The sequence below is a fragment of the Physella acuta genome, unplaced genomic scaffold, assembly GCF_028476545.2.
Source record: "Physella acuta isolate Inbredline_101_S28 unplaced genomic scaffold, ASM2847654v3 ptg001242l, whole genome shotgun sequence".
In the NCBI taxonomy this organism is placed as follows: domain Eukaryota; kingdom Metazoa; phylum Mollusca; class Gastropoda; family Physidae; genus Physella; species Physella acuta.
The window spans coordinates 15,477-43,062 of NW_026732758.1; the positions used below are offsets into that span (position 1 = coordinate 15,477).

A 27,586-nucleotide genomic window follows, 5' to 3' on the forward strand; every position below is an offset into this window, starting at 1 on the left:
AATAAATTAACAAAACTGTTTTAAAATAAAAGCATGGTCTCTTTTTTAACACAAATATTAAAGCTGTGTTTATAAAATTATTTTGAGACATATAATTATATATCAATGTCTTACAGTAATAATGGTCAATAAAAATTTTAGATTAGTAAAGAATTAAAAAATAAGAAATATAAAAATGATGGTTTACATGACCCGTGTTTGACCCATTCTTCACATGGACTGCAACCTGTAACTTGGAGAATTGCTCAAAAATTGTAGAATGACTATAAGTTATTTTTAAACAAGTTTGTAATGAGTAGTATTTGTTAATGATGTGCAAGCTGATCTAATAAAACAAAAACAATTATTTGACATAGTCAAAATAATTACTTTTGGCACAACTGGTGCATATCTGTCAAGCTAAAGTAAGCAATGAATTGTATATAAAACAAAAATAAAACATTGAAATAGACTTCGGTATAAAATTATAAAGTTAAAATATGTCTAACATAAACAAATTAGTACAACTAACCAAACTATATTTTAATATTATAATTGAGTTAATATATAATTTATTTTATTTAGAATTATATATGTTTTTTTTTAAAACCGACCTAACTGTAAAACATATGGTTACCAGCCAAAGTGGGGATAACAAATAAAGTTTTAATTCATAAAGTTGCGGCCCATGTGGGGCCGTAGCCCTGTTGATGTAGTTGTGTTGCATGCTCTTGTGAGCCATTTCACCTGTGGGTAGCTTCGTGCCTAGCAAGGCTGCTGTCTGTGGACACGTTGATGGTACCAAGATGTAGACCTAATGAAGGTAGTGTTGGTATATAAATTATGTTTATTGTTAGAATACTTATTTGTGTATTCCTGCTAGTGCTGTATGTGCACGCTAGTTAGGTTGAGTATTAAATTATTTAAGTATTTATTGTTGTACTACTTATTGGTACTTGTTGGCAGTACTGTGTAATGATCGCAACATTTTATTGTACCCGTGTATATTGTAGCCTACACGTGGTGTTCTCATGAATGTAACTTTTTCTTTACATTTGTTTTAGGGCTAAAGTTCTTTTTTACAGTCTTCTTTGTTTTCTTTTTTTGGTTTTCCTGTTCGTTTGGTATTCATCTGTAATCGTCGTATTTCTGTTGTTCTGCATCACCGTCATGGCTCGATGTAGTGAATAAAGCCCGTACTTGACAACAACTGTCGGTGTCAGTGTGTCCTAAATCTCAGGGTCAGCCCGTCTTAACCACAACATCTCAGTGGGTAAAAGCATCACCACTGAGTGAGGGTTACATTTGGCGCCCAACGTGGGGCTCGACCTTGAGAGATAGGCATGGCGAGCAGCGATCCGACGTTCGAGAAGTTGTCGCAGAAGCTGGCCGAGTTGACGACTAAGATAAAATAACCATCCCTAACGTACGTTAGACCCGGGCATATGAGGCTCGATAGATGGGGAAAGCAACCCATCTAGAATAGAAACTCCAAAATCAAACAACCGTTGATTTAGGTTTGCTCTTTGGTAGAAAAAAAGCTATGGAAGCGAATCTTGGAAGAAAAGCAGGTTAAAATCAGAATCAACGCGCCTCATGACGCATAACATGTTGACACGTGATACTTGATTGTGTTGGAGGAAATCTCATCCAACATTACAAATAAGAATTTTAAAAATTGAAAAAAAAAGATTTACATTAGATAATAATAATTATCAAAAGATAACAAGAACACTTCTAATAACTTTTAGATAAATGTCATTTTCAAATTTCAAAAACGTATTATAGAAAACCCCAACCTACAACATCACATCAAAGCCAGCTCAAACTACAGCCTTAAAAAACAACCGTACGGCCAGAATCTCAACAAAGGTCGCGGGTTCTCCAATTTTTCATATTCCTCCACATCAAAACACACGGGGATCTTGGACCATTTTTTCCTTGCTAGCCTGGCTATGGGGGTTCTAAACATCAGGGCGTCCTGCAGGTCAATGGGCAGTTCTAGACTTTGGATCCGCTGCGTTCTGTTAGCACCGGAACCAAGGCGAGTGGACACGGCGATGAAGGCCAGTTTGACCAACGGCCACGGGTTGCAAGCTGCACGTTTAATCTCCGGAGTACTGGCACGGGGATGTTTGCTAAAAGCCTGGATTATGCGAAGATCAATTGACATTAGGTAACAGTTTGAAATCAGATACTTGATAACGCCAGCTCTACCATTCGACATGGCCAGACAAAGCAGGGTTTGGCGCTTTTGATGTTTGTACATGTAGCCGTTACTCACGCATAACCGCATGTGTTCAAATCTGTTAAAGTTGGATATTTCGTTATTGAAAGCTAAAAGACCACACCGAGAAAACAAGCTCTCAAATATCTGCTGGTCAATGTATAAACAAGGATTGATTTTAAGATTTAACAGAAGTTCAGCGTTGAATTTACTTGCATTGACTTCAGTAATGGTATAGCTTGGAAATATTATGTGAATATTTTTAAAGGCATAATACAAAGCAGTCCTGTGCTTGTTGTCCTCTATATTGATGTTGATATTCTCCGCGGTGTGTAACTGTGAACTGGTGTGAAACGTTTTGTACTTAGCCGTGTACATTAAAGCCGTTTTACCTTTCTTGTCTTGCATGTTTACGTTAGCGCCATCAGCCAACAAGAGAGCTTCAATCCTAGAAAAACTTGTTGACTGTGTGGCTGCGTTGTGCATTAAAGCAGTTTTTCCATCGTTGTCCTGTACGTTAACATCAGCTCCTGAAATTATCAACCGGTTAACTATATCTGGCTTTGACAGTTTCACCATTTGTATAAGATGGGTTTCTCCATTCCTGTCTTGCATGTTCACGTTAGCGCCAGCTTTTAACAGGAGCTCTTCAATCCTAGAAAAAGATCTTGAAGTGTTGTGCATTAGGGCAGTTCTTCCTTCGTTGTCCTGTGCGTTAACATCAGCTCCGGATTTTATCATCAAGTCAACGGTTTCTATTCTTAAACTTTTCACCATTTGTATAAGATGAGTTTCTCCATTGTTGTCTTGAATGTTCACATTGGCACCAGCCGCCAATAAAAGTTCTTCAATTCTATAAAAAGACATTGAATGTGTTGCACGGTTGTGCAATAGGGCAGATTTTCCTTCGCTGTCCTGTGCGTTAACATCTGCTCCAGATTTTATCAGCACATCAACAATTTCTAGCTGTAAACGTTTCACTGACTGAATTAGATATGTTTCTCCGCTTGAGTTCCTGGCATTGATATCCGCCCCGGCGCGATTTAAAGACTTCAGACTGATCACTGATCTCTTGAAAATGGCGCGCTGTACCGCATCTAATCCTAAATTAGTTTTATGTACAACCTTCGCGTCATGGTCAAGCAAGAGATTAATTATCTCGATGTTGCCTTGTTCTACAGCTAACATTAACGGCGTTTGGCCGTGTTTATTTTTTATATTTACATTGGAATTATGTTGGATCAACAAACGTGCTATGGGAAAACCTTGAGCACAGGTTACTGCGTGTAGCAAAGGCGTTTCCCCGTGTTCATCTAAAACATTGGGATCCGCTCCTGCTTCTAGCAATATCTCCACCATATCTTTATTGTCTATATTGCTTATACCAATTTGTAAAGCGGTGTTGTTATTATCATCTGTCATATTTACATCAGCGCCAGCGTCAGTTAACAAATTTACTAAATAACAACTATCTATACTGGCTGCAATGTGTAAAGCAGTCTGCAATCTCCTATTGACAACATTGATAAAGTCGAATTCGTCTGTGTCACTTGTTCTAGACATATCGATTTCTTCTCTTGTATTTAGTTTTGTTTTAACAATCAATGCCGCGATATCTTTTCTCTGTTTTCTTAAAGCGAGGTGCAGGATGGAGCCATCATTGAAATAAACTGTATCCAACGCGGCCCCGGCTTCCACGAGAAGCTGCACGGCTTCACAGCTCCTGAGTATCACGGCTTCATACAGAGCGCTGACACGTCTGCTGTTTAGACAATCGACGTCTGCGCCGTGCTGCACCAAATGACGTAGCAGGTCAATATTGCCAGCTTTAACCGCCATCATCAACACTGTCTCCCCCCGGGCGTTGAAAGCTTCCAGCCCCGCCCCGTTACCCACAAGAAGTTCCCACATGTTTGTGTCGTTCTTCTCAATGGAAATAAAAAGGGCGTTAACCCCATCTACTGTAACATCTACATCTGCTTTGTGTTGTAAAAACAATTTCATCATCTCAAAATTTCCTGTTTCCGCCACACGAATTGGATTTGGAAGAAATTTCCCTCCGTATAAGTTAACATCGGCTCCTTTTCTTAACAAGTTCTTTATCATATCTGTGTCGTTTCTATTAACAGCAATATTCAATGGCGTCTCTCCTACTTCGTTGGCTGTATTGACGTCAGCGTTGCCTTCAATCAAAACATTGGCCAGATTAAGATGATTTTCTTCTAGAGATCTGAAAAGCAAGGACCTTCCACGACTATCTTTTATGTTTGGATCGGCACCCTTTTCAAGAAGTAAACTAATTAATTTCTTCATTTTGTCTAAATTGAAAGCCGTCCGTCCATAAAAGTCCTTGCTATCCAAGTAGACCCCAGCATGAATTAAACACTCGGCAATGTCCATGTGCTGGGAATTGATGGCACGCTGCAGGACTGTCTGGCCAAACTTGTCCAGTTTATCTAAATCCGCCCCACATTTGACCAGAGCCTGCACCGTTTCAAGATCTCCTACCTCAACCGCGAGATACAACGCCGAACTTTCCAGTCCTTCATGACGCCGGAATTCATTCTCAAGGTACACAATATCTTCTAAAAACCCATTCTCTCGCGCCATATTTAAAATAGTTCCAGATTCCATACAATCCACGCGCGCTCCTAGACCGACTAAAGTCTTAACAACATCGACGTATCCCTTCACGCCTGCCAAAGACAAGGCGGTAAATTTACCGTCTGGGTCTTTACTTATTTCTAAATCCGCGCCGTGTCGTGTTAACATTGTGACGGCCGTGGGGTTTTGTTCTCTGACGGCGATCATCAGCGGCGTCTCCCCAGCGCTGTTTTGTTCGTTGATGCGGCTCTTGTCTATGGCGTCCAGGGTGTTGTTACAAGCTGCGGTGTAGACGGACGTCACGTAGGTAGCCACCGCATCCGGGTTTATAACAACTATTTTGAGGTGGCTTGAATAATTTCTGTCCTGATCAGCAGATTGATATGGGGAATTAGAAAGTATAATATTGGGTGAAGAGTTGTCTTGCATCCTGTCATCTAAAGAATAATCTTGCATGGTATCATTTGAAGAGCTATCTAGGCTAGTATCATCTGAAGAGCTATCTAGGCTAGTATCATCTGAAGAGTTATCTAGGCTACTATCTTCTAAAGGGCAACCTAGGCTAGTATCTTCTGTATAGCACTTTAGGTTAGTGTCATCTGAAGAGCAACCTAGCACAGCAATATCTGAAGAATATTTTTGAATGGGATCTTTTGTAAATGTCGTTACCATAGTAAACCTTTGAGATAGAGTAAGCTTGGTTTCATTTGTGGGGAATTTTTGTTCCCTAACCTCAGACGAATACTCTAGTATAATATCTTTTTCTGTATCAGCTTTGGAGCACGGCGTGTTGGAAATTTCTATTTTAAAGTTCATAAACTTGGTATCGATGGTTTGATCTTCTGATTGGATGAGAGAAATGTGACGTGGAGCATCACGTGATGCGGGGTTTAATGCCATTGTCTGTTACTCCCTGTAATCAGATTAAATACTTATGTAAAGACGTTGTTGGCGAGATGGTCAAACAGAATAAATGGTTGAACCACACACAACCAAAGTGGTAGGACAAAATACATATTTGAATCACACACGACTAAAGTGGTAGGACAAAATACATATTTGAATCACACACGACTAAAGTGGTAGGACAAAATACATATTTGAATCACACACGACTAAAGTGGTAGGACAAAATACATATTTGAATCACACACGACTAAAGTGGTAGGACAAAATACATGTATGAATTACATACGACCAAAGTGGTAGGACAAAATATATGTATGAATTACATACGACTAAAGTGATAGGACAAAATACATGTATGAATTACATACGACCAAAGTGGTAGGACAAAATACATGTATGAATTACATACGACCAAAGTGGTAGGACAAAATACATGTATGAATTACATACGACTAAAGTGATAGGACAAAATACATATTTGAATCAGAACAAAACTGAGACACTATCGCACACGACTAAAGTGGTAGGACAAAATACATATTTGAATCAGAACAAAACTGAGACACTATCGCACACGACTAAAGTGGTAGGACAAAATACATATTTGAATCAGAACAAAACTGAGACACTATCGCACACGACTAAAGTGGTAGGACAAAATACATATTTGAATCAGAACAAAACTGAGACACTATCGCACACGACTAAAGTGGTAGGACAAAATACATATTTGAATCAGAACAAAACTGAGACACTATCGCACACGACTAAAGTGGTAGGACAAAATACACGTTTGAATCAGGACAAAACTCAGACACTATCACACGCGACTAAAGTGGTAGGACAAAATACATGTTTGAATCATAACAAAACTGAAACACTATCACACACGACTTTAGCGTTTAAACTGACGGTCTATTAAAACCAAAGAGAGACTTAATTGCATAGCAATGAGAAATAACAACAGTTTAACTGCAAGTAAGTGCCTATCACAGAAAAGGTCACAATTTTTGTCGCTTTCATATCCCCTCCACCCCACAAACATACACAATCCCCCCCCCCCGTTGTTATAACATATTGTCACAAACCTTATCGAGATATCTATATCTTTCTACAATGTGTTAGCTGACGCACCTCTCCTCCCCCTTTCCCCGTTTTTACTTATAAACTGTAACATTATTGAACTACCTCTAGTAACAAAACTAGATGTTAGACTTTTTTTATTAACCTCCCCCTCCCCCTCCCCCCCCCCCCTCTCCGTCACATAAGTCGGACCCAACCCCTGAAGGCTTTGTCGTCATTTATGGGCCATCACCTTTGAGGCAAGCATAAATATCAAGCTTGTTTAAACTAGTGTAGTCTCCTCCACCCCCTCCCCCCATCACATCGGCCTCACCCCCCTCCCCACACTACTAAATGTCACCCTACCACCCGCCTCAGTATTACAATTTGATGTCGTTTTCTAAACAGTATCTTCTCTAAAATATTTACTTGCACAAAGTTCATTGATCAAGTTTTATTTCAATTTACCGAAATTAATCTTTTTTAAAAAAAAAATAATGGATACAAATTCCGTTTTTCAACTTACCCTTCATCACAAAAATCTGAAAATCCCAACCCCTATATGAGAACGACGTCATTTATGGACCTCGACACCCCCCCCCCCCTCCCATTCAATGCTAATAAGGCTTCGGTTTATAACTAGCAGTACTGTGTCAGCTTGAAAAGTAAACGCTGACAGAATTTCAAAGAGATTAAAGGGACATAGTACTGACAGCAGGGACAAAGACAAATAGGAATAGGCCTACAATAACATGATAGTAAACAGGCTAACGTTAAACTGAAAGTTTAGTTAGACACACTCGAAAAATAATTTACCTAATTATCATAATGGAAAATGTGTTTAACTAAGTCTGTATAAAAAGTCTTACCTATTTCAAATATACTATGCTGGGTAGCTTTAAAACTTCTTAACGTGCTCTATACAGTTCTACACAGAACCGTTATTGAATAGATTCCACAACTGGCACAGTTATTCAATAATTTATTGAACTCTCTGACTACGTGTGTCTATTTAAAGGCACAGGCTTCCCGGAACTCACTTTTGTTTTAGTTTCTAAAAATAGACTGTTGTTATTTAAGTGTTTAAAGCAAAACTGAAACTGATTAGTAAATTAAACGGGCTCATTTAAGGGTTGGCGTATTTGAATGAAATGTATGGCAGCTGTCTTCGGTTTTGCTATAGCTGGGTAGTTCATTATCTGTTTATCTAAGTTAGGGTTAGCACCATTTTTTCAGGAATGTATTTGGGAGAAGACTGGACCCCGAAAGAAATAGAATTTATATATATATATATATATATATATATATATATATATATATATATATATATATATATATATATATATATATATATATATATACTTGAAACAGTTAGTCCGGAGCCCTTCCCCAGACATTTTCAAGTGATCTGCCCCCCAGGAGAAAATTGTCTGAAGGGAATACTCAAGGTTAGGGGTTAGGGTTGGTCTAAGGAAGTAATAATAAAGATTAAGAAATTTTAACTGAACTAAAGGAAGAAGCATCATTTGAAGCATCCACTTTACAATTACTTAAGCAGTGTTTATTTCCATGAAAAATAAAACATTGGCAAAAATAAGCGTGTTGCTTATTTTGTGTCACTGACTTGAAATAGAAAGTGTTGAAAATAACTACGTCACTGGGAAGGGCTTCAAAAGGCGTGTACTCCATTATAATGGTGCCTTAAAAATCGATCGTCTGGTAAGTGTATTATAGGTTAGGCGTCGTCCATAAACGACGTCACGCTCTATTGGTGAGGGGGGTGGGGAGTGAGGTTGAACTTTTGTGACTATGCGTGGTACGGGGGTGGGGTGGGGGAGAGTTAACAATATGTAACGACACATTTTTGCATTTTATATGTAATCTTAGAAAATGAGTTTCATCCGTTATATTTCATTTCAAAAGACATGTATTGGAAATTGAATTAATAATTGATCACCCAATATGTTAAATAGAAATCGCTGTTTAAAAACATAAAGAAAAAATTTGAGGGATTTAGTAAGCGGTGACATTTTTTAGGTTGTGGTCCCGACGTGTTAATACGTCTTATATGTATTACTCGTTAGGTATAATATTGGGAAACAGTTAAGCTTATGGTTGGGATTAGTGTTGGAACATATATGCCTTATGCATGCATACATAAATGAAAATATGCATATACATATAAATAAATAAATATATATATATATATATATATATATATATATATATATATATATATATATATATATATATATATATATATATATATATGTGTGTGTGTGTGTGTGTGTGTGTGTGTGTGTGTGTGTAAGTGTGTGAGTGTGTGAGTGTGTGTGTGTGAATAAAATTTATAACATATACATTTATGGGCTTTAATCTATCCTCTTGCCATCTTGCACAGGACTGAGCTGGGTGATCTGTATACAGTGACCATTTTCCCATTTTCTTTTTGTTTCTAGCTATTTTTTTTTTTTGCAAATGTTTGGCTTCATATTTCAAGATGGGCATGGGGCAACAGCTAAGTAAGCCATCAAAAGAAACAGAGTTGCATCCCATAATGATTGTTTTCATTTGGTTTGTATGCCCTTTTACATTTCTTCATTCCATTACTAAATGTACACTATATCATAATTTTTTTGAAACTATATAAAACTACACAAAAAATATTTTTTTTTAATTTAAAAACATAACAAATAAACATATGGGACTTAAAATTATAAACTTATATTAAACTTATATAGTGTATAAACCAATGGGAATTAATCAAACTTTTAGACAAATAAGCTAATGATAATTAACATTCAATCAAGGTATTAACTACAGTAGTGCTGTATTAAGCTGCTTTGACATTTCTGTTTTTCTTAGAAAAGGAAAGTAATAGAATTTTTTAAAAATAAAAACACATCTAAGGTCAAAGGTTATTTATTAAATGTATTTAATAAGAGCAACTTGTATGATCACAGTGTAAATGTTTTTTTGTTTTTTTTAATTAGGCTTGATAATCATGGAGAATAAACCTAAACACAATCCAGATATTCTAGGTAAAAACATTATTCTGATTGTAAAATCAGCAAAAACATTAACATGGTTATTGAAAAAGTTGTTTTTAAAACAGTTTAGTTTTTTAAGAAAAACGTTAATTAACATTAAAAATGTGTCAATTTAAAAGTTTTACATAAAACAAGCAATTTTATAGGAAAATTTTAAATACGTCAATTGTATTTAAAAAAATTATTTTCAGCAATTTTTAATAAAAAGCATAGTAAAGTTTAGGTAGTTTTGAAAACATTAAGTTAAAAATAAAAGACAATGGCAGCAATTCTCTGAAAGCAAATTTCTAAGGTAAAGTTATGAAAAAAGAATAGAGTTATTAAAGAAAAAGAAAAAACTTCATTTTCAGAATTTTTGAAAACAAGAAGGCCAATTCTAATGGTAAACTGACAATAAAAATGGAAGTTGTAGAGACAAATAGAATTTAAGTAAAATAGATTCATTAATTCATCAATTAATATAAATAAATTAACAAAACTGTTTTAAAATAAAAGCATGGTCTCTTTTTTAACACAAATATTAAAGCTGTGTTTATAAAATTATTTTGAGACATATAATTATATATCAATGTCTTACAGTAATAATGGTCAATAAAAATTTTAGATTAGTAAAGAATTAAAAAATAAGAAATATAAAAATGATGGTTTACATGACCCGTGTTTGACCCATTCTTCACATGGACTGCAACCTGTAACTTGGAGAATTGCTCAAAAATTGTAGAATGACTATAAGTTATTTTTAAACAAGTTTGTAATGAGTAGTATTTGTTAATGATGTGCAAGCTGATCTAATAAAACAAAAACAATTATTTGACATAGTCAAAATAATTACTTTTGGCACAACTGGTGCATATCTGTCAAGCTAAAGTAAGCAATGAATTGTATATAAAACAAAAATAAAACATTGAAATAGACTTCGGTATAAAATTATAAAGTTAAAATATGTCTAACATAAACAAATTAGTACAACTAACCAAACTATATTTTAATATTATAATTGAGTTAATATATAATTTATTTTATTTAGAATTATATATGTTTTTTTTTAAAACCGACCTAACTGTAAAACATATGGTTACCAGCCAAAGTGGGGATAACAAATAAAGTTTTAATTCATAAAGTTGCGGCCCATGTGGGGCCGTAGCCCTGTTGATGTAGTTGTGTTGCATGCTCTTGTGAGCCATTTCACCTGTGGGTAGCTTCGTGCCTAGCAAGGCTGCTGTCTGTGGACACGTTGATGGTACCAAGATGTAGACCTAATGAAGGTAGTGTTGGTATATAAATTATGTTTATTGTTAGAATACTTATTTGTGTATTCCTGCTAGTGCTGTATGTGCACGCTAGTTAGGTTGAGTATTAAATTATTTAAGTATTTATTGTTGTACTACTTATTGGTACTTGTTGGCAGTACTGTGTAATGATCGCAACATTTTATTGTACCCGTGTATATTGTAGCCTACACGTGGTGTTCTCATGAATGTAACTTTTTCTTTACATTTGTTTTAGAGCTAAAGTTCTTTTTTACAGTCTTCTTTGTTTTCTTTTTTGGTTTTCCTGTTCGTTTGGTATTCATCTGTAATCGTCGTATTTCTGTTGTTCTGCATCACCGTCATGGCTCGATGTAGTGAATAAAGCCCGTACTTGACAACAACTGTCGGTGTCAGTGTGTCCTAAATCTCAGGGTCAGCCCGTCTTAACCACAACATCTCAGTGGGTAAAAGCATCACCACTGAGTGAGGGTTACATTTGGCGCCCAACGTGGGGCTCGACCTTGAGAGATAGGCATGGCGAGCAGCGATCCGACGTTCGAGAAGTTGTCGCAGAAGCTGGCCGAGTTGACGACTAAGATAAAATAACCATCCCTAACGTACGTTAGACCCGGGCATATGAGGCTCGATAGATGGGGAAAGCAACCCATCTAGAATAGAAACTCCAAAATCAAACAACCGTTGATTTAGGTTTGCTCTTTGGTAGAAAAAAAGCTATGGAAGCGAATCTTGGAAGAAAAGCAGGTTAAAATCAGAATCAACGCGCCTCATGACGCATAACATGTTGACACGTGATACTTGATTGTGTTGGAGGAAATCTCATCCAACATTACAAATAAGAATTTTAAAAATTGAAAAAAAAAAGATTTACATTAGATAATAATAATTATCAAAAGATAACAAGAACACTTCTAATAACTTTTAGATAAATGTCATTTTCAAATTTCAAAAACGTATTATAGAAAACCCCAACCTACAACATCACATCAAAGCCAGCTCAAACTACAGCCTTAAAAAACAACCGTACGGCCAGAATCTCAACAAAGGTCGCGGGTTCTCCAATTTTTCATATTCCTCCACATCAAAACACACGGGGATCTTGGACCATTTTTTCCTTGCTAGCCTGGCTATGGGGGTTGTAAACATCAGGGCGTCCTGCAGGTCAACGGGCAGTTCTAGACTTTGGATCCGCTGCGTTCTGTTAGCACCGGAACCAAGGCGAGTGGACACGGCGATGAAGGCCAGTTTGACCAACGGCCACGGGTTGCAAGCTGCACGTTTAATCTCCGGAGTACTGGCACGGGGATGTTTGCTAAAAGCCTGGATTATGCGAAGATCAATTGACATTAGGTAACAGTTTGAAATCAGATACTTGATAACGCCAGCTCTACCATTCGACATGGCCAGACAAAGCAGGGTTTGGCGCTTTTGATGTTTGTACATGTAGCCGTTACTCACGCATAACCGCATGTGTTCAAATCTGTTAAAGTTGGATATTTCGTTATTGAAAGCTAAAAGACCACACCGAGAAAACAAGCTCTCAAATATCTGCTGGTCAATGTTTAAACAAGGATTGATTTTAAGATTTAACAGAAGTTCAGCGTTGAATTTACTTGCATTGACTTCAGTAATGGTATAGCTTGGAAATATTATGTGAATATTTTTAAAGGCATAATACAAAGCAGTCCTGTGCTTGTTGTCCTCTATATTGATGTTGATATTCTCCGCGGTGTGTAACTGTGAACTGGTGTGAAACGTTTTGTACTTAGCCGTGTACATTAAAGCCGTTTTACCTTTCTTGTCTTGCATGTTTACGTTAGCGCCATCAGCCAACAAGAGCGCTTCAATCCTAGAAAAACTTGTTGACTGTGTGGCTGCGTTGTGCATTAAAGCAGTTTTTCCATCGTTGTCCTGTACGTTAACATCAGCTCCTGAAATTATCAACCGGTTAACTATATCTGGCTTTGACAGTTTCACCATTTGTATAAGATGGGTTTCTCCATTCCTGTCTTGCATGTTCACGTTAGCGCCAGCTTTTAACAGGAGCTCTTCAATCCTAGAAAAAGATCTTGAAGTGTTGTGCATTAGGGCAGTTCTTCCTTCGTTGTCCTGTGCGTTAACATCAGCTCCGGATTTTATCATCAAGTCAACGGTTTCTATTCTTAAACTTTTCACCATTTGTATAAGATGAGTTTCTCCATTGTTGTCTTGAATGTTCACATTGGCACCAGCCGCCAATAAAAGTTCTTCAATTCTATAAAAAGACATTGAATGTGTTGCACGGTTGTGCAATAGGGCAGATTTTCCTTCGCTGTCCTGTGCGTTAACATCTGCTCCAGATTTTATCAGCACATCAACAATTTCTAGCTGTAAACGTTTCACTGACTGAATTAGATATGTTTCTCCGCTTGAGTTCCTGGCATTGATATCCGCCCCGGCGCGATTTAAAGACTTCAGACTGATCACTGATCTCTTGAAAATGGCGCGCTGTACCGCATCTAATCCTAAATTAGTTTTATGTACAACCTTCGCGTCATGGTCAAGCAAGAGATTAATTATCTCGATGTTGCCTTGTTCTACAGCTAACATTAACGGCGTTTGGCCGTGTTTATTTTTTATATTTACATTGGAATTATGTTGGATCAACAAACGTGCTATGGGAAAACCTTGAGCATAGGTTACTGTGTGTAGCAAAGGCGTTTCCCCGTGTTCATCTAAAACATTGGGATCCGCTCCTGCTTCTAGCAATATCTCCACCATATCTTTATTGTCTATATTGCTTATACCAATTTGTAAAGCGGTGTTGTTATTATCATCTGTCATATTTACATCAGCGCCAGCGTCAGTTAACAAATTTACTAAATAACAACTATCTATACTGGCTGCAATGTGTAAAGCAGTCTGCAATCTCCTATTGACAACATTGATAAAGTCGAATTCGTCTGTGTCACTTGTTCTAGACATATCGATTTCTTCTCTTGTATTTAGTTTTGTTTTAACAATCAATGCCGCGATATCTTTTCTCTGTTTTCTTAAAGCGAGGGTCAGGATGGAGCCATCATTGAAATAAACTGTATCCAACGCGGCCCCGGCTTCCACGAGAAGCTGCACGGCTTCACAGCTCCTGAGTATCACGGCTTCATACAGAGCGCTGACACGTCTGCTGTTTAGACAATCGACGTCTGCGCCGTGCTGCACCAAATGACGTAGCAGGTCAATATTGCCAGCTTTAACCGCCATCATCAACACTGTCTCCCCCCGGGCGTTGAAAGCTTCCAGCCCCGCCCCGTTACCCACAAGAAGTTCCCACATGTTTGTGTCGTTCTTCTCAATGGAAATAAAAAGGGCGTTAACCCCATCTACTGTAACATCTACATCTGCTTTGTGTTGTAAAAACAATTTCATCATCTCAACATTTCCTGTTTCCGCCACACGAATTGGATTTGGAAGAAATTTCCCTCCGTATAAGTTAACATCGGCTCCTTTTCTTAACAAGTTCTTTATCATATCTGTGTCGTTTCTATTAACAGCAATATTCAATGGCGTCTCTCCTACTTCGTTGGCTGTATTGACGTCAGCGTTGCCTTCAATCAAAACATTGGCCAGATTAAGATGATTTTCTTCTAGAGATCTGAAAAGCAATGACCTCCCACGAGTATCTTTTATGTTAGGATCGGCGCCTTTTTCAAGAAGTAAACTAATTAATTTCTTCATTTTGTCTAAATTGAAAGCCGTCCGTCCATAAAAGTCCTTGCTATCCAAGTAGACCCCAGCATGAATTAAACACTCGGCAATGTCCATGTGCTGGGAATTGATGGCACGCTGCAGGACTGTCTGGCCAAACTTGTCCAGTTTATCTAAATCCGCCCCACATTTGACCAGAGCCTGCACCGTTTCAAGATCTCCTACCTCAACGGCGAGATACAACGCCGAACTTTCCAGTCCTTCATGACGCCGGAATTCATTCTCAAGGTACACAATATCTTCTAAAAACCCATTCTCTCGCGCCATATTTAAAATAGTTCCAGATTCCATACAATCCACGCGCGCTCCTAGACCGACTAAAGTCTTAACAACATCGACGTATCCCTTCACGCCTGCCAAAGACAAGGCGGTAAATTTACCGTCTGGGTCTTTACTTATTTCTAAATCCGCGCCGTGTCGTGTTAACATTGTGACGGCCGTGGGGTTTTGTTCTCTGACGGCGATCATCAGCGGCGTCTCCCCAGCGCTGTTTTGTTCGTTGATGCGGCTCTTGTCTATGGCGTCCAGGGTGTTGTTACAAGCTGCGGTGTAGACGGACGTCACGTAGGTAGCCACCGCATCCGGGTTTATAACAACTATTTTGAGGTGGCTTGAATAATTTCTGTCCTGATCAGCAGATTGATATGGGGAATTAGAAAGTATAATATTGGGTGAAGAGTTGTCTTGCATCCTGTCATCTAAAGAATAATCTTGCATGGTATCATTTGAAGAGCTATCTAGGCTAGTATCATCTGAAGAGCTATCTAGGCTAGTATCATCTGAAGAGTTATCTAGGCTACTATCTTCTAAAGGGCAACCTAGGCTAGTATCTTCTGTATAGCACTTTAGGTTAGTGTCATCTGAAGAGCAACCTAGCACAGCAATATCTGAAGAATATTTTTGAATGGGATCTTTTGTAAATGTCGTTACCATAGTAAACCTTTGAGATAGAGTAAGCTTGGTTTCATTTGTGGGGAATTTTTGTTCCCTAACCTCAGACGAATACTCTAGTATAATATCTTTTTCTGTATCAGCTTTGGAGCACGGCGTGTTGGAAATTTCTATTTTAAAGTTCATAAACTTGGTATCGATGGTTTGATCTTCTGATTGGATGAGAGAAATGTGACGTGGAGCATCACGTGATGCGGGGTTTAATGCCATTGTCTGTTACTCCCTGTAATCAGATTAAATACTTATGTAAAGACGTTGTTGGCGAGATGGTCAAACAGAATAAATGGTTGAACCACACACAACCAAAGTGGTAGGACAAAATACATATTTGAATCACACACGACTAAAGTGGTAGGACAAAATACATATTTGAATCACACACGACTAAAGTGGTAGGACAAAATACATATTTGAATCACACACGACTAAAGTGGTAGGACAAAATACATATTTGAATCACACACGACTAAAGTGGTAGGACAAAATACATGTATGAATTACATACGACCAAAGTGGTAGGACAAAATACATGTATGAATTACATACGACTAAAGTGATAGGACAAAATACATGTATGAATTACATACGACCAAAGTGGTAGGACAAAATACATGTATGAATTACATACGACTAAAGTGATAGGTCAAAATACATGTATGAATTACATACGACTAAAGTGATAGGACAAAATACATGTATGAATTACATACGACCAAAGTGGTAGGACAAAATACATGTATGAATTACATACGACCAAAGTGGTAGGACAAAATACATGTATGAATTACATACGACTAAAGTGATAGGACAAAATACATATTTGAATCAGAACAAAACTGAGACACTATCGCACACGACTAAAGTGGTAGGACAAAATACATATTTGAATCAGAACAAAACTGAGACACTATCGCACACGACTAAAGTGGTAGGACAAAATACATATTTGAATCAGAACAAAACTGAGACACTATCGCACACGACTAAAGTGGTAGGACAAAATACATATTTGAATCAGAACAAAACTGAGACACTATCGCACACGACTAAAGTGGTAGGACAAAATACATATTTGAATCAGAACAAAACTGAGACACTATCGCACACGACTAAAGTGGTAGGACAAAATACACGTTTGAATCAGGACAAAACTCAGACACTATCACACGCGACTAAAGTGGTAGGACAAAATACATGTTTGAATCATAACAAAACTGAAACACTATCACACACGACTTTAGCGTTTAAACTGACGGTCTATTAAAACCAAAGAGAGACTTAATTGCATAGCAATGAGAAATAACAACAGTTTAACTGCAAGTAAGTGCCTATCACAGAAAAGGTCACAATTTTTGTCGCTTTCATATCCCCTCCACCCCACAAACATACACAATCCCCCCCCCCCCCCCCCATTGTTATAACATATTGTCACAAACCTTATCGAGATATCTATATCTTTCTACAATGTGTTAGCTGACGCACCTCTCCTCCCCCTTTCCCCGTTTTTACTTATAAACTGTAACATTATTGAACTACCTCTAGTAACAAAACTAGATGTTAGACTTTTTTTATTAACCTCCCCCTCCCCCTCCCCCCCCCCCCCCTCTCCGTCACATAAGTCGGACCCAACCCCTGAAGGCTTTGTCGTCATTTATGGGCCATCACCTTTGAGGCAAGCATAAATATCAAGCTTGTTTAAACTAGTGTAGTCTCCTCCACCCCCTCCCCCCATCACATCGGCCTCACCCCCCTCCCCACACTACTAAATGTCACCCTACCACCCGCCTCAGTATTACAATTTGATGTCGTTTTCTAAACAGTATCTTCTCTAAAATATTTACTTGCACAAAGTTCATTGATCAAGTTTTATTTCAATTTACCGAAATTAATCTTTTTTTAAAAAAAAATAATGGATACAAATTCCGTTTTTCAACTTACCCTTCATCACAAAAATCTGAAAATCCCAACCCCTATATGAGAACGACGTCATTTATGGACCTCGACACCCCCCCCCCCCCCCCCCCCGTCCCATTCAATGTTTATAAGGCTTCGGTTTATAACTAGCAGTACTGTGTCAGCTTGAAAAGTAAACGCTGACAGAATTTCAAAGAGATCAAAGGGACATAGTACTGACAGCAGGGACAAAGACAAATAGGAATAGGCCTACAATAACATGATAGTAAACAGGCTAACGTTAAACTGAAAGTTTAGTTAGACACACTCGAAAAATAATTAACCTAATTATCATAATGGAAAATGTGTTTAACTAAGTCTGTATAAAAAGTCTTACCTATTTCAAATATACTATGCTGTGTAGCTTTAAAACTTCTTAACGTGCTCTATACAGTTCTACACAGTACAGTTATTGAATAGATTCCACAACTGGCAAAGTTACTCAATAGTTTATTGAACTCTCTGACTCCGGGTATCTATTTATAGGCACAGGCTTCCCGGAACTCACTCTTGTTTTTAGTTTCCAAAAAAGAATTGTTAAGTGTTTTAAGCGAAATTTGAAACAGGTTAGTGATTAAATCGTTTATCACACCATAGATTAACTTAATGGAAGAAGTATCACCTGAAGCATCCACTTTACAAAGATATAAGCAGTGTTTATTTCCTCGAGAAAAAAAACATTGTCGAGAATAAGCGTGTTGCTTCTTTCGTCTTCGACACTACCTTGAAATAGAAAGTGTTCAAATTAAGTACGTCACTGGTAAAGGGCTTCAAGGGGCGTGTACTCCATTATAATGCTGCCTTAAAAATCGATCGTCTGGTAGATGTGTTACAGGGGTTAGGCGTCGTCCATAAACGACGTCACGCTCTATTGATCGGGGAGGGGGGGTGAGGTTGATCTTTTGTGACTATGCGTGGTACGGGGGTGGGGTGGGGGAGAGTTAACAATATGTAACGACACATTTTTGCATTTTATATGTAATCTTAAAAACTGAGTTTCATCCATTATATTTCATTTCAAAAGACATGTATTGGAAATAGTAATAATAATTGATCAGCCAATATGTTATATAGAAATCGCTGTTTAAAAATATAAAGAAGAATTTTGAGGGGTTTGGTAAGCGGTGACATTTTCCAGCTTGGGGTCTCCACAACCACCCCCACCCATATGGATATTATTCCATGGAGTCAATACTTCCCTAGAAAATTACCCCCCCCCCCCCCTCACACACCTTTTCTGACCATCAATAAACTTGAACATAACACTAACCCCAACCAAACTGTATATCTATCCCTAACCACCCCATTGTATTTTAATAAACAATACTCTCCCTCAAGCCAGATACACATCAATGACAGCTGTCAGCCAATTCAGGGCATTCGTTTACTGAGAATCAAGGGAAATGATCCCTAAATTCCACAGTAACCATTTAAAACAAAGAAAGTAGCCTCCCATGACAAGTTTTCAATACAAAAAAAGTTATTTCAAAAATTGCCCTCCAACTCCTCTATATTGTTCTTTTCTTCTAAATGAAAACCCCGCCTAGTTCAACATAGGTGTGTGACAATGTCGCTGAAGATGTATTTAAATTTGTAAACCTATGTGAATAAAATGTATAACATATACATTTATGGGACCTTATTCTATCCACTTCCCATCTTGCCTAGGACTGAGCTGGGTGATCTGTATACAGTGACCGTTTTCCCACTGTTTTTTTTTCTAGCCTTGGGTTGATTTAAATTTTTGGCTTCATATTTTAAGATGGGGCATGGGGTAAGCCATTAAACGAAACAGAGTTGCATCCCCTAAAGATTGTTTTCATTTAGCTTTTATGCCCTTTTAAATTTCTTCATTCCATTACTAAATGTACACTTTATCATAATTTCTTTGAAACTATATAAAACTACAAAATAATATTTTTAAAAAAATTTAAAACCATAACATATATACCTATGGGACTTACAAAACTTATAGAGCATGTTAACCAATGTGAATGAATTAAACTTTTAATATGTAAACCAATGGTAATTAATTCACCATTCAATCAAGCTATTAACTGCAGTAGTGCTGTATCAAGTTACCGTAGACATTTCTGTTTTGCTTAGAACAGGAAAGTAATAGAATTTTTGAAATAAAAATAAACACATCCAAAGTGAAAGGTTATTTATTAAATGTATTTATTTAATTTGTATGATCACAGTGTAATTGTTTTTAAAAAGTTAGGCTTGATAATCATGGAGAATAAATCTAAACACAATCCAGATATTCTATGTAAAAACATTATTCTGATTGTAAAATCAGCAAAAACATTAACATGGTTATTGAAAAAGTTGTTTTTAAGACAGTTTAGGGTTTTAAGAAAAATGTAATTAACATTAAAAATGTGTCAATTTTAATGTTTTACATAAAACAAGCAATTTGATAGAAAAATTTTAAATACGTCAATTTTATTTAAAAAAAATTATTTTCAGCGATTCTTTATAAAAAGCACAGTAAAGTTTATGTAGTTTTGAAATCATCAATTTAAAAATAAAAGACAATGGCAGCAATTCTCTGAAAGCTAGTTTCCAAGGTAAAGTTATGAGAAAAGAATTGAGTTATTAAAGAAAAAGAAAAAAGCTTCATTTTCAGAATTTTTGAAAACAAGAAGGGCTATTTTAATGGTAAACTGACAATAAAAATGGAAATTGTAGAGAGAAATACAATTTTTTTTAAATAGATTAATCAATTCATCAATTAATATAAATAAATTAACAAAACTGTTTTTAAAATAAAAGCATAGCCCCTTTTTTAACACAAATATTGAAACTGTGTTTACTACATTATTTTAAGACATATAATTATATATCAATGTCTTACAGCAATAATGGTCAATAAAAATTTTAGATTAGTAAAGAATTAAAAGATAAGAAATATAAAAATGATGGGTTACATGAACCATGTTTGACCCATTCTTCACATGGACTGCAACCTGTAACTTGGAGAATTGCTAAAAAATTGTAGAATGACTATATGTTATTTTTAAACAAGTATGTAATGAATAGTATTTGTTATTGATGTGCAAGCTGATCTAATGAAACAAAAACAATTATTTGACATAGTCAAAATAAATTACTTTTGGCACAACTGGTGCATATCTGTCAAGCTAAAGTAAGCAATGAATTGTATATAAAACAAAAATAAAACATTGAAATAGACTTCTGTAAAAAGTTATAAAGTTAAAATATGTCTAACATAAACAAATTAGTACATCTAACCAAACTATATTTTAATATTATAATTTAGTTAATATATAATTTATTTTATTTAGAATTATATATGTTTTTTTTTAAAAACCGCCCTAACTGTAAAACATATGGTTACCAGCCAAAGGGGGGATAACAAATAAAGTTTTAATTCATTGAGTTGCGGCCCCTGTGTGGCCGTAGCCCTGTTGACGTAGTTGTGTTGCATGCTCTTCTGAGCGATTTTACCTCTGTCCCATGTCACGTGACATGGGACTGTGGGTAGCTTCGTGCCTAACCGTGTCAGTCACACGCAAGGCTGCTGTCTGTCGACACGGTGACGGTACCAAGATGTAGACCTAATGAAGGTAGTGTGGGTATATATATTATGTTTATTGTTAGAATACTTATTTGTGTATTCCTGCTAGTGCTGTATGTGCACACTAGTTAGGTTGAGTACTAAATTATTTAAGTATTTATTGTTGTATTACTTATTGGTACTTGTTGGCAGTACTGTGTACTGACCGCAACATTTTATTGTACCCGTGTATATTGTAGCCTACACGTGGTGTTCTCATGAATGTAACTTTTTCTTTACATTTGTTTTAGGGCTAAACTTCTTTTTTACAGTCTTCTTTGTTTTCTTTTTTGGTTTTCCTGTTCGTTTGGTATTCATCTGTAATCGTCGTATTACTGTTGTTCTGCATCGCCGTCATGGCTCGATGTAGTGAATAAAGCCCGTACTTGTCAACAACTGTCGGTGTCAGTGTGTCCTAAATCTCAGGGTCAGCCCGTCTTAACCACAACATCTCAGTAAGTAAAAGCATCACCACTGAGTGAGGGTTACATTTGGCGCCCAACGTGGGGCTCGACCTTGAGAGATAGGCATGGCGAGCAGCGATCCGACGTTCGAGAAGTTGTCGCAGAAGCTGGCCGAGTTGACGACTAAGATAAAATAACCATCCCTAACGTACGTTAGACCCGGGCATATGAGGCTCGATAGATGGGGAAAGCAACCCATCTAGAATAGAAACTCCAAAATCAAACAACCGTTGATTTAGGTTTGCTCTTTGGTAGAAGAAAAGCTATGGAAGCGAATCTTGGAAGAAAAGCAGGTTAAAATCAGAATCAACGCGCCTCATGACGCATAACATGTTGACACGTGATACTTGATTGTGTTGGAGGAAATCTCATCCAACATTACAAATAAGAATTTTTGAAATTGAAAAAAAAAAGATTTACATTAGATAATAATAATTATCAAAAGATAACAAGAACAATAACTTTTAGATAAATGTCATTTCCAAATTTCAACAGCGTATTATAGAAAACCCTAACCTACAACATCACATCAAAGCCAGCTCAAACTACAGCCTTAAAAAACAACCGTACGGCCAGAATCTTAACAAAGGTCGCGGGTTCTCCAATTTTTCATATTCCTCCACATCAAAACACACGGGGATCTTGGACCATTTTTTCCTTGCTAGCCTGGCTATGGGGGTTTTAAACATCAGGGCGTCCTGCAGGTCAACGGGCAGTTCTAGACTTTGGATCCGCTGTGTTCTGTTAGCACCGGAACCAAGACCAGTGGACACGGCAATGAAGGCCAGTTTGACCAACGGCCACGGGTTGCAAGCTGCAAGTTTAATCATTGGGATATTGACACGGGGATGTTTGCTAACAGCCCGCATTAAGGAAAGATCATTGCTCACAAGGTAACAGTTTGAAATCAGGTACTTCATAACGTCAACTCTAAGATTCGTCATGGCCAGACAAAACAGGGTTTCGTGTTTTTGATGTTTGTACATGTATCCGTTACTCACGCACAACCGCATGTGTTCAAATCTGTTGAAGTTGGAGATTTTGTCATTGAAAGCTAAAAGACCACACCGAGATAACAAGCTCTCAAATATCTGCTGGTCAATGTTTAAACAAGGATTGATTTTAAGATTTAACAGAATTTCAGCGTTGAATTTACTTCCATTGACATTATTTAAGCTATAGCTTGACAACATTCCGTGCATATTTTTAAATGCATAATACAAAGCCGTCCTGTGCTTGTTGTCCTCTATGTTTATGTTGATATTCTCCGCGATGTGTAACTGTGAACTGGTGTGAAACATCTCGTATTTGGCTGTGTACATTAAAGCCGTTTTACCTTTCTTGTCTTGTATGTTTACGTTAGCGCCAGCCGCCAACAAGAGCTCTTCAATCCTAGAAAAACTTGTGGAATGTGTTGCTGCGTTGTGGATTAGGGCAGTTTTTCCTTCGTTGTCCTGTACGTTAACATCAGCTCTTGATTTTATCAGCAAGTCAACGGTTTCTATTCTTAAACGTTTCACCATGTGTATAAGAAGGGTCTCTCCATTTTTGTCTTGAATGTTAACGTTAGCTCCAGCTTTTAACAATAGCGTCTCAATCCTAGAAAAAAATGGGGAATGTGTTGCTGCGTTGTGCATTAGGGCAGTTTTTCCTTGGTTGTCCTGTACGTTAACATCAGCTCCTGAAATTATCAACCGGTTAACTTTATCTAATTGTGACAGTTTCACCATTTGTATAAGATTGGTTTCTCCATTGTTGTCTTGAATGTTAACGTTAGCTCCAGCTTTTAACAATAGCGTCTCAATCCTAGAAAAACTTAGGAATTGTGTTGCTGCGTTGTGCATAAGGGCAGTTTTTCCTTGGTTGTCCTGTACGTTAACATCAGCTCCTGAAATTATCAACAGGTTAACTATATCTGGTTTTGACTGTTTCACCATTTGTATAAGATGCGTTTCTCCATGGTTGTCTTGAATGTTCATATTGGCACCAGCCGCCAATAAAAGCTCTTGAATTCTATTAAACGCCATTGAATGTGTTGCACCGTTATGCATTAGGGCACTTTTTCCTTCGCTGTCCTGTACGTTAACATCTGCTCCAGATTTTATCAGCAGGTCAGCGATTTCTAGTTGTAAAAGTTTCACTGACTGAATTAGATATGTCTCTCCCCTTGAGTTCCTGGCATTGATATCCGCCCCGGCACGAATTAAAGACTTCAGGCTGATCATTGATCCCTTGAAAATGGCGTGCTGTACCGCATCTAATCCTAAATTAGTTTTATGTACAACCTCCGCGCCATAGTCAAGCAAGAGATGAATTATTTCGATGTTGCTTTGCTCTATGGCTAACATTAACGGCGTTTGTCTGTGTTTATTTTTAATATTTAAATTGGAGTTGTATTTTACAAGCAAACGTTTTAGAGTAAAACCTTGATAATACGTTACTGCGTTTAGCAAAGGCGTGTCTCCGTGTTCATCTAACACATTGGGATCCGCCCCTCCTTGTAATAATATCTCCACGATATTTGTATTGTGTAAACCGATTTGTAAAGCGGTTCTGTTATTACCATCTGTCATATTTACATCAGCGCCAGCTTGAGTTAACAATTTTACTAAAGAAACACTACCTCTGTCGGCTGCAATGTGCAAAGCAGTCTGCATTCTCCTATTTACAACATCGACAAACTCAAATCCAATTTTTCTAGGGATATCCCGTTCTTCTTTTATCTTTACTATATCAATTTTTGTTTTAACAATCAATGCCGCGATATCTTTTCTCTTTTTTCTTAATGCGAGGTGCAGGATGGAGCCATCATTGAAATAAACTGTATCTAACGCGGCCCCGGCTTTCACGAGAAGCTGCACGGCTTCACAGCTCCCAAGTATCACGGCTTCACACAGAGCGCTGACACGTCTGCTGTTTAGACAATCGACGTCTGCTCCGTGCTGCACCAAATGACGTAGCAGGCCAATATTACCAGCTTTAACCGCCATCATCAACGCCGTCTCCCCCCGGGCGTTGAAAGCGTCCAGCCCCGCCCCGTTACCCACAAGAAGTTCCCACATGTTTGTGTCGTTCTTCTCAATGGAAATAAAAAGGGCGTTCACCCCATTTACTGTAACATCTACATCTGCTTTGTGTTGTAGAAACAATTTCATCAGCTTAACATTTCCTGTTTCCGCCACACCGATTGGATTTGGAAGAAATTTCCCTCCGTATAAGTTAACATCGGCCCCTTTTCTTAACAAGTTCTTTATCATATCTGTGTCGTTTCTACTCAAAGCAATAATCAATGGCGTCTCTCCTACTTCGTTGGCTATATTGACGTCAGCGTTGCCTTCAATCAAAACATTGGCCAAATCCAGATGATTTTTTTCTAGAGATCTGAAAAGCAAGGACCTCCCACGAATATCTTTTATGTTAGGATCGGCGCCTTTTTGAAGAAGTAAACTAATTAATTTCACATTTTTGCCATCGTCGTTTTCTACGTCGTCTAAATCTAAAGAGGTTACATTTAAACAAGCTTGCGACAAGGCCGTCCGACCATAAAAATCCTTGCTGTCCAAGTAGACCCCAGCATGAATTAAACACTCGGCAATGTCCGTGTGCTGGGAATTGATGGCACGCTGCAGGACTGTCTGACCAAACTTGTCCAGTTTATCTAAATCCGCCCCACATTTGACCAGAGCCTGCACCGTTTCAAGATCTCCTACCTCAACCGCGAGATACAACGCCGAACTTTCCAGTCCTTCATGTCGTCGGAATTCATTCTCCAGGTACACAATATCTTCTAAAAACCCATTCTCTCGCGCGATATTTAAAATAGTTCCAGATTTCATACAATCCACGCGCGCTCCTAGATCGACTAAAGTCTTAACAACATCGACGTGTTCCTTCGCGCCTGCCAAAGACAAGGCGGTAAATTTACCGTCTGGGTCTTTACTTATTTCTAAATCCGCGCCGTGTCGTGTTAACATTGTGACGGCCGTGGGGTTTTGTTCTCTGACGGCGATCATCAGCGGCGTCTCCCCAGCGCTGTTTTGTTCGTTGATGCGGCTCTTGTCTATGGCGTTCAGTGTGTTGTTACAAGCTGCAGTGTAGATGGACGCTACGTAAGTAGCCACCGCTTCCGGGTTTTCAATAACTATTTCGAGGTCGCTTGAATAATTACTGTCCTGTTCATCAGATTGATATGGGGAATTGGAAAGTATAATATTGGATGAAGAGTTGTCTTGCATCCTGTCATCTAAAGAATAATCTTGCACAGCATCATCTGAAGAGTAATCTAGGCTAGTACCATCTGAAGAGCAATCTAGGCTAGTATCTTCTGCAGGGCAACCTAGGCTAGTATCTTCAGTATAGCACTCTAGACTAGTATCTTCTGAAGAGCAAACTAGACTAGTATCTTCTGAAGAGCAACCTAGGCTAAAATCTTTTGAAGGGCAACCTAGGTTAGTATCATCTGAAGAGCAATCTAGCAAGGCATTATCTGAAGAATATTTTTGAATAGGGTCTTCTGTAAACGTCGTTAGCATTGTAAACCTTTGAGATAGTGTTAGCTTGGTTTCATTTAAAGAAACCTGTTGAGTCATATTTGTGGGGGGGGGGGGGGGGTTTGTTCACTATCTTCAGATGAATACTCCAAAATAATATAATTTTCTGTATCAGCTTTGAAGCACGGCGTGTTGGAAATTTGTATTTTAAAGTTCATAAACTTGGGATCGCTGGTCTGATCTTCTGATTGGATGGGAGAAATGTGACGTTGAACATCACGTGATGCGGGGTTTAATTCCATTGTCTGTTACTCCCTGTGATCAGATTGAATACTTATGTAAAGACGGTATTGGCGAGATGTTAAGATAGAATAAGTGTTTGAATAACACAAGACTAAAGTGGTAGGACAAAATACATATTTGAATCAGAACAAAACTAAGACACTATCACACACGACCAAAGTGGTACGACAAAATACATATATGAAACGTTTAAACTGACGGTCAATTAAAACCAAAGAGAGACTTAATTGCATAACAATGAGAAATATCAACAGTTTAACTGCAAATAAGTGCCCATCACAAAAGAGGTCACAATTTTTTGTCGCTTTCAAATCCCCCCCCCCTCCAAAAAAACATACACAATTTCCACCAGTTGTTATCACATACTGTAAAAACCTTATCGAGACATCTATACCTTTCTACAATGAGTTAGCTGACGCACCCCCACTCCACCCTTTTACTTATAAACTGTAACATTATTGAACTACCTCTAGTAACAAAACTAGATGTTAGACTGTTTTAATTAACCTCCCCCTCCCACTTCCCCCCTCCCCCCCCCCCCCCCCCCCGTCACATAAGTCGGACCCCAACCCCTGAAGGCTGTGTCGTCATTTATGGGCCATCTCTTTTGGGACAAGCATAAATATCAAGCTTGTTTAAACTATTGTAGTCTCCTCCACACCCCCCCCCCTCCCACATAGGTCTCACTTCCCTCCCCACACACATGTTATCGCCCTACCACCAACCTCATTAATAAAATTTGTTTCAGTTTGATAAACAGTGTCTGTCTTCTCGAAAATATTTACTTACACAAAGTTCATTGATCAAGTTTTATTTCAATTTACCGAATTTAATTTTTTTTAATTGAACTAATAGATACAAATTCAGTTTTTTTAACTTACCATTCGTCACAAAAATCTGAAAATCCCAACCCCTATATGTAAACGACGTCATTTTTGGACCACGACCCATCCACCCCCCCCCCCCCGTCCCCCGTCCCCCGTCCCCCGTCCTCCGTCA

At 37.8% G+C, this 27,586-nt stretch overlaps 3 protein-coding genes across 3 annotated transcripts; all 3 read right to left on the reverse strand.

The window, feature by feature from the left end:
• Window positions 1-1,807: 1,807 nt before the first annotated feature.
• On the reverse strand, window positions 1,808-15,776 carry LOC131957434 (uncharacterized). The gene is made up of 2 exons (XM_059322239.1): window positions 12,122-15,776; window positions 1,808-5,436 (listed from the first exon to the last, which is right to left on the reverse strand). Exons 1-2 carry the CDS (start codon window positions 15,774-15,776, stop codon window positions 1,808-1,810), a joined length of 7,284 nt encoding a protein of 2,427 aa, XP_059178222.1.
• A 6,563-nt stretch (window positions 15,777-22,339) lies between these two features.
• Window positions 22,340-24,704, reverse strand: LOC131957435 (putative ankyrin repeat protein RF_0381). Its single transcript, XM_059322240.1, has one exon. The coding sequence runs from the start codon at window positions 24,449-24,451 to the stop codon at window positions 22,340-22,342; it is 2,112 nt and encodes a 703-aa protein (XP_059178223.1). The 5' UTR covers window positions 24,452-24,704.
• Window positions 24,705-24,711: 7 nt separating this feature from the next.
• On the reverse strand, window positions 24,712-26,383 carry LOC131957436 (putative ankyrin repeat protein RF_0381). The gene is made up of 2 exons (XM_059322241.1): window positions 24,792-26,383; window positions 24,712-24,736 (listed from the first exon to the last, which is right to left on the reverse strand). The coding sequence occupies exons 1-2, from the start codon at window positions 26,381-26,383 to the stop codon at window positions 24,712-24,714; spliced, it is 1,617 nt and encodes a 538-aa protein (XP_059178224.1).
• Between the last annotated feature and the right edge of the window lie 1,203 nt (window positions 26,384-27,586).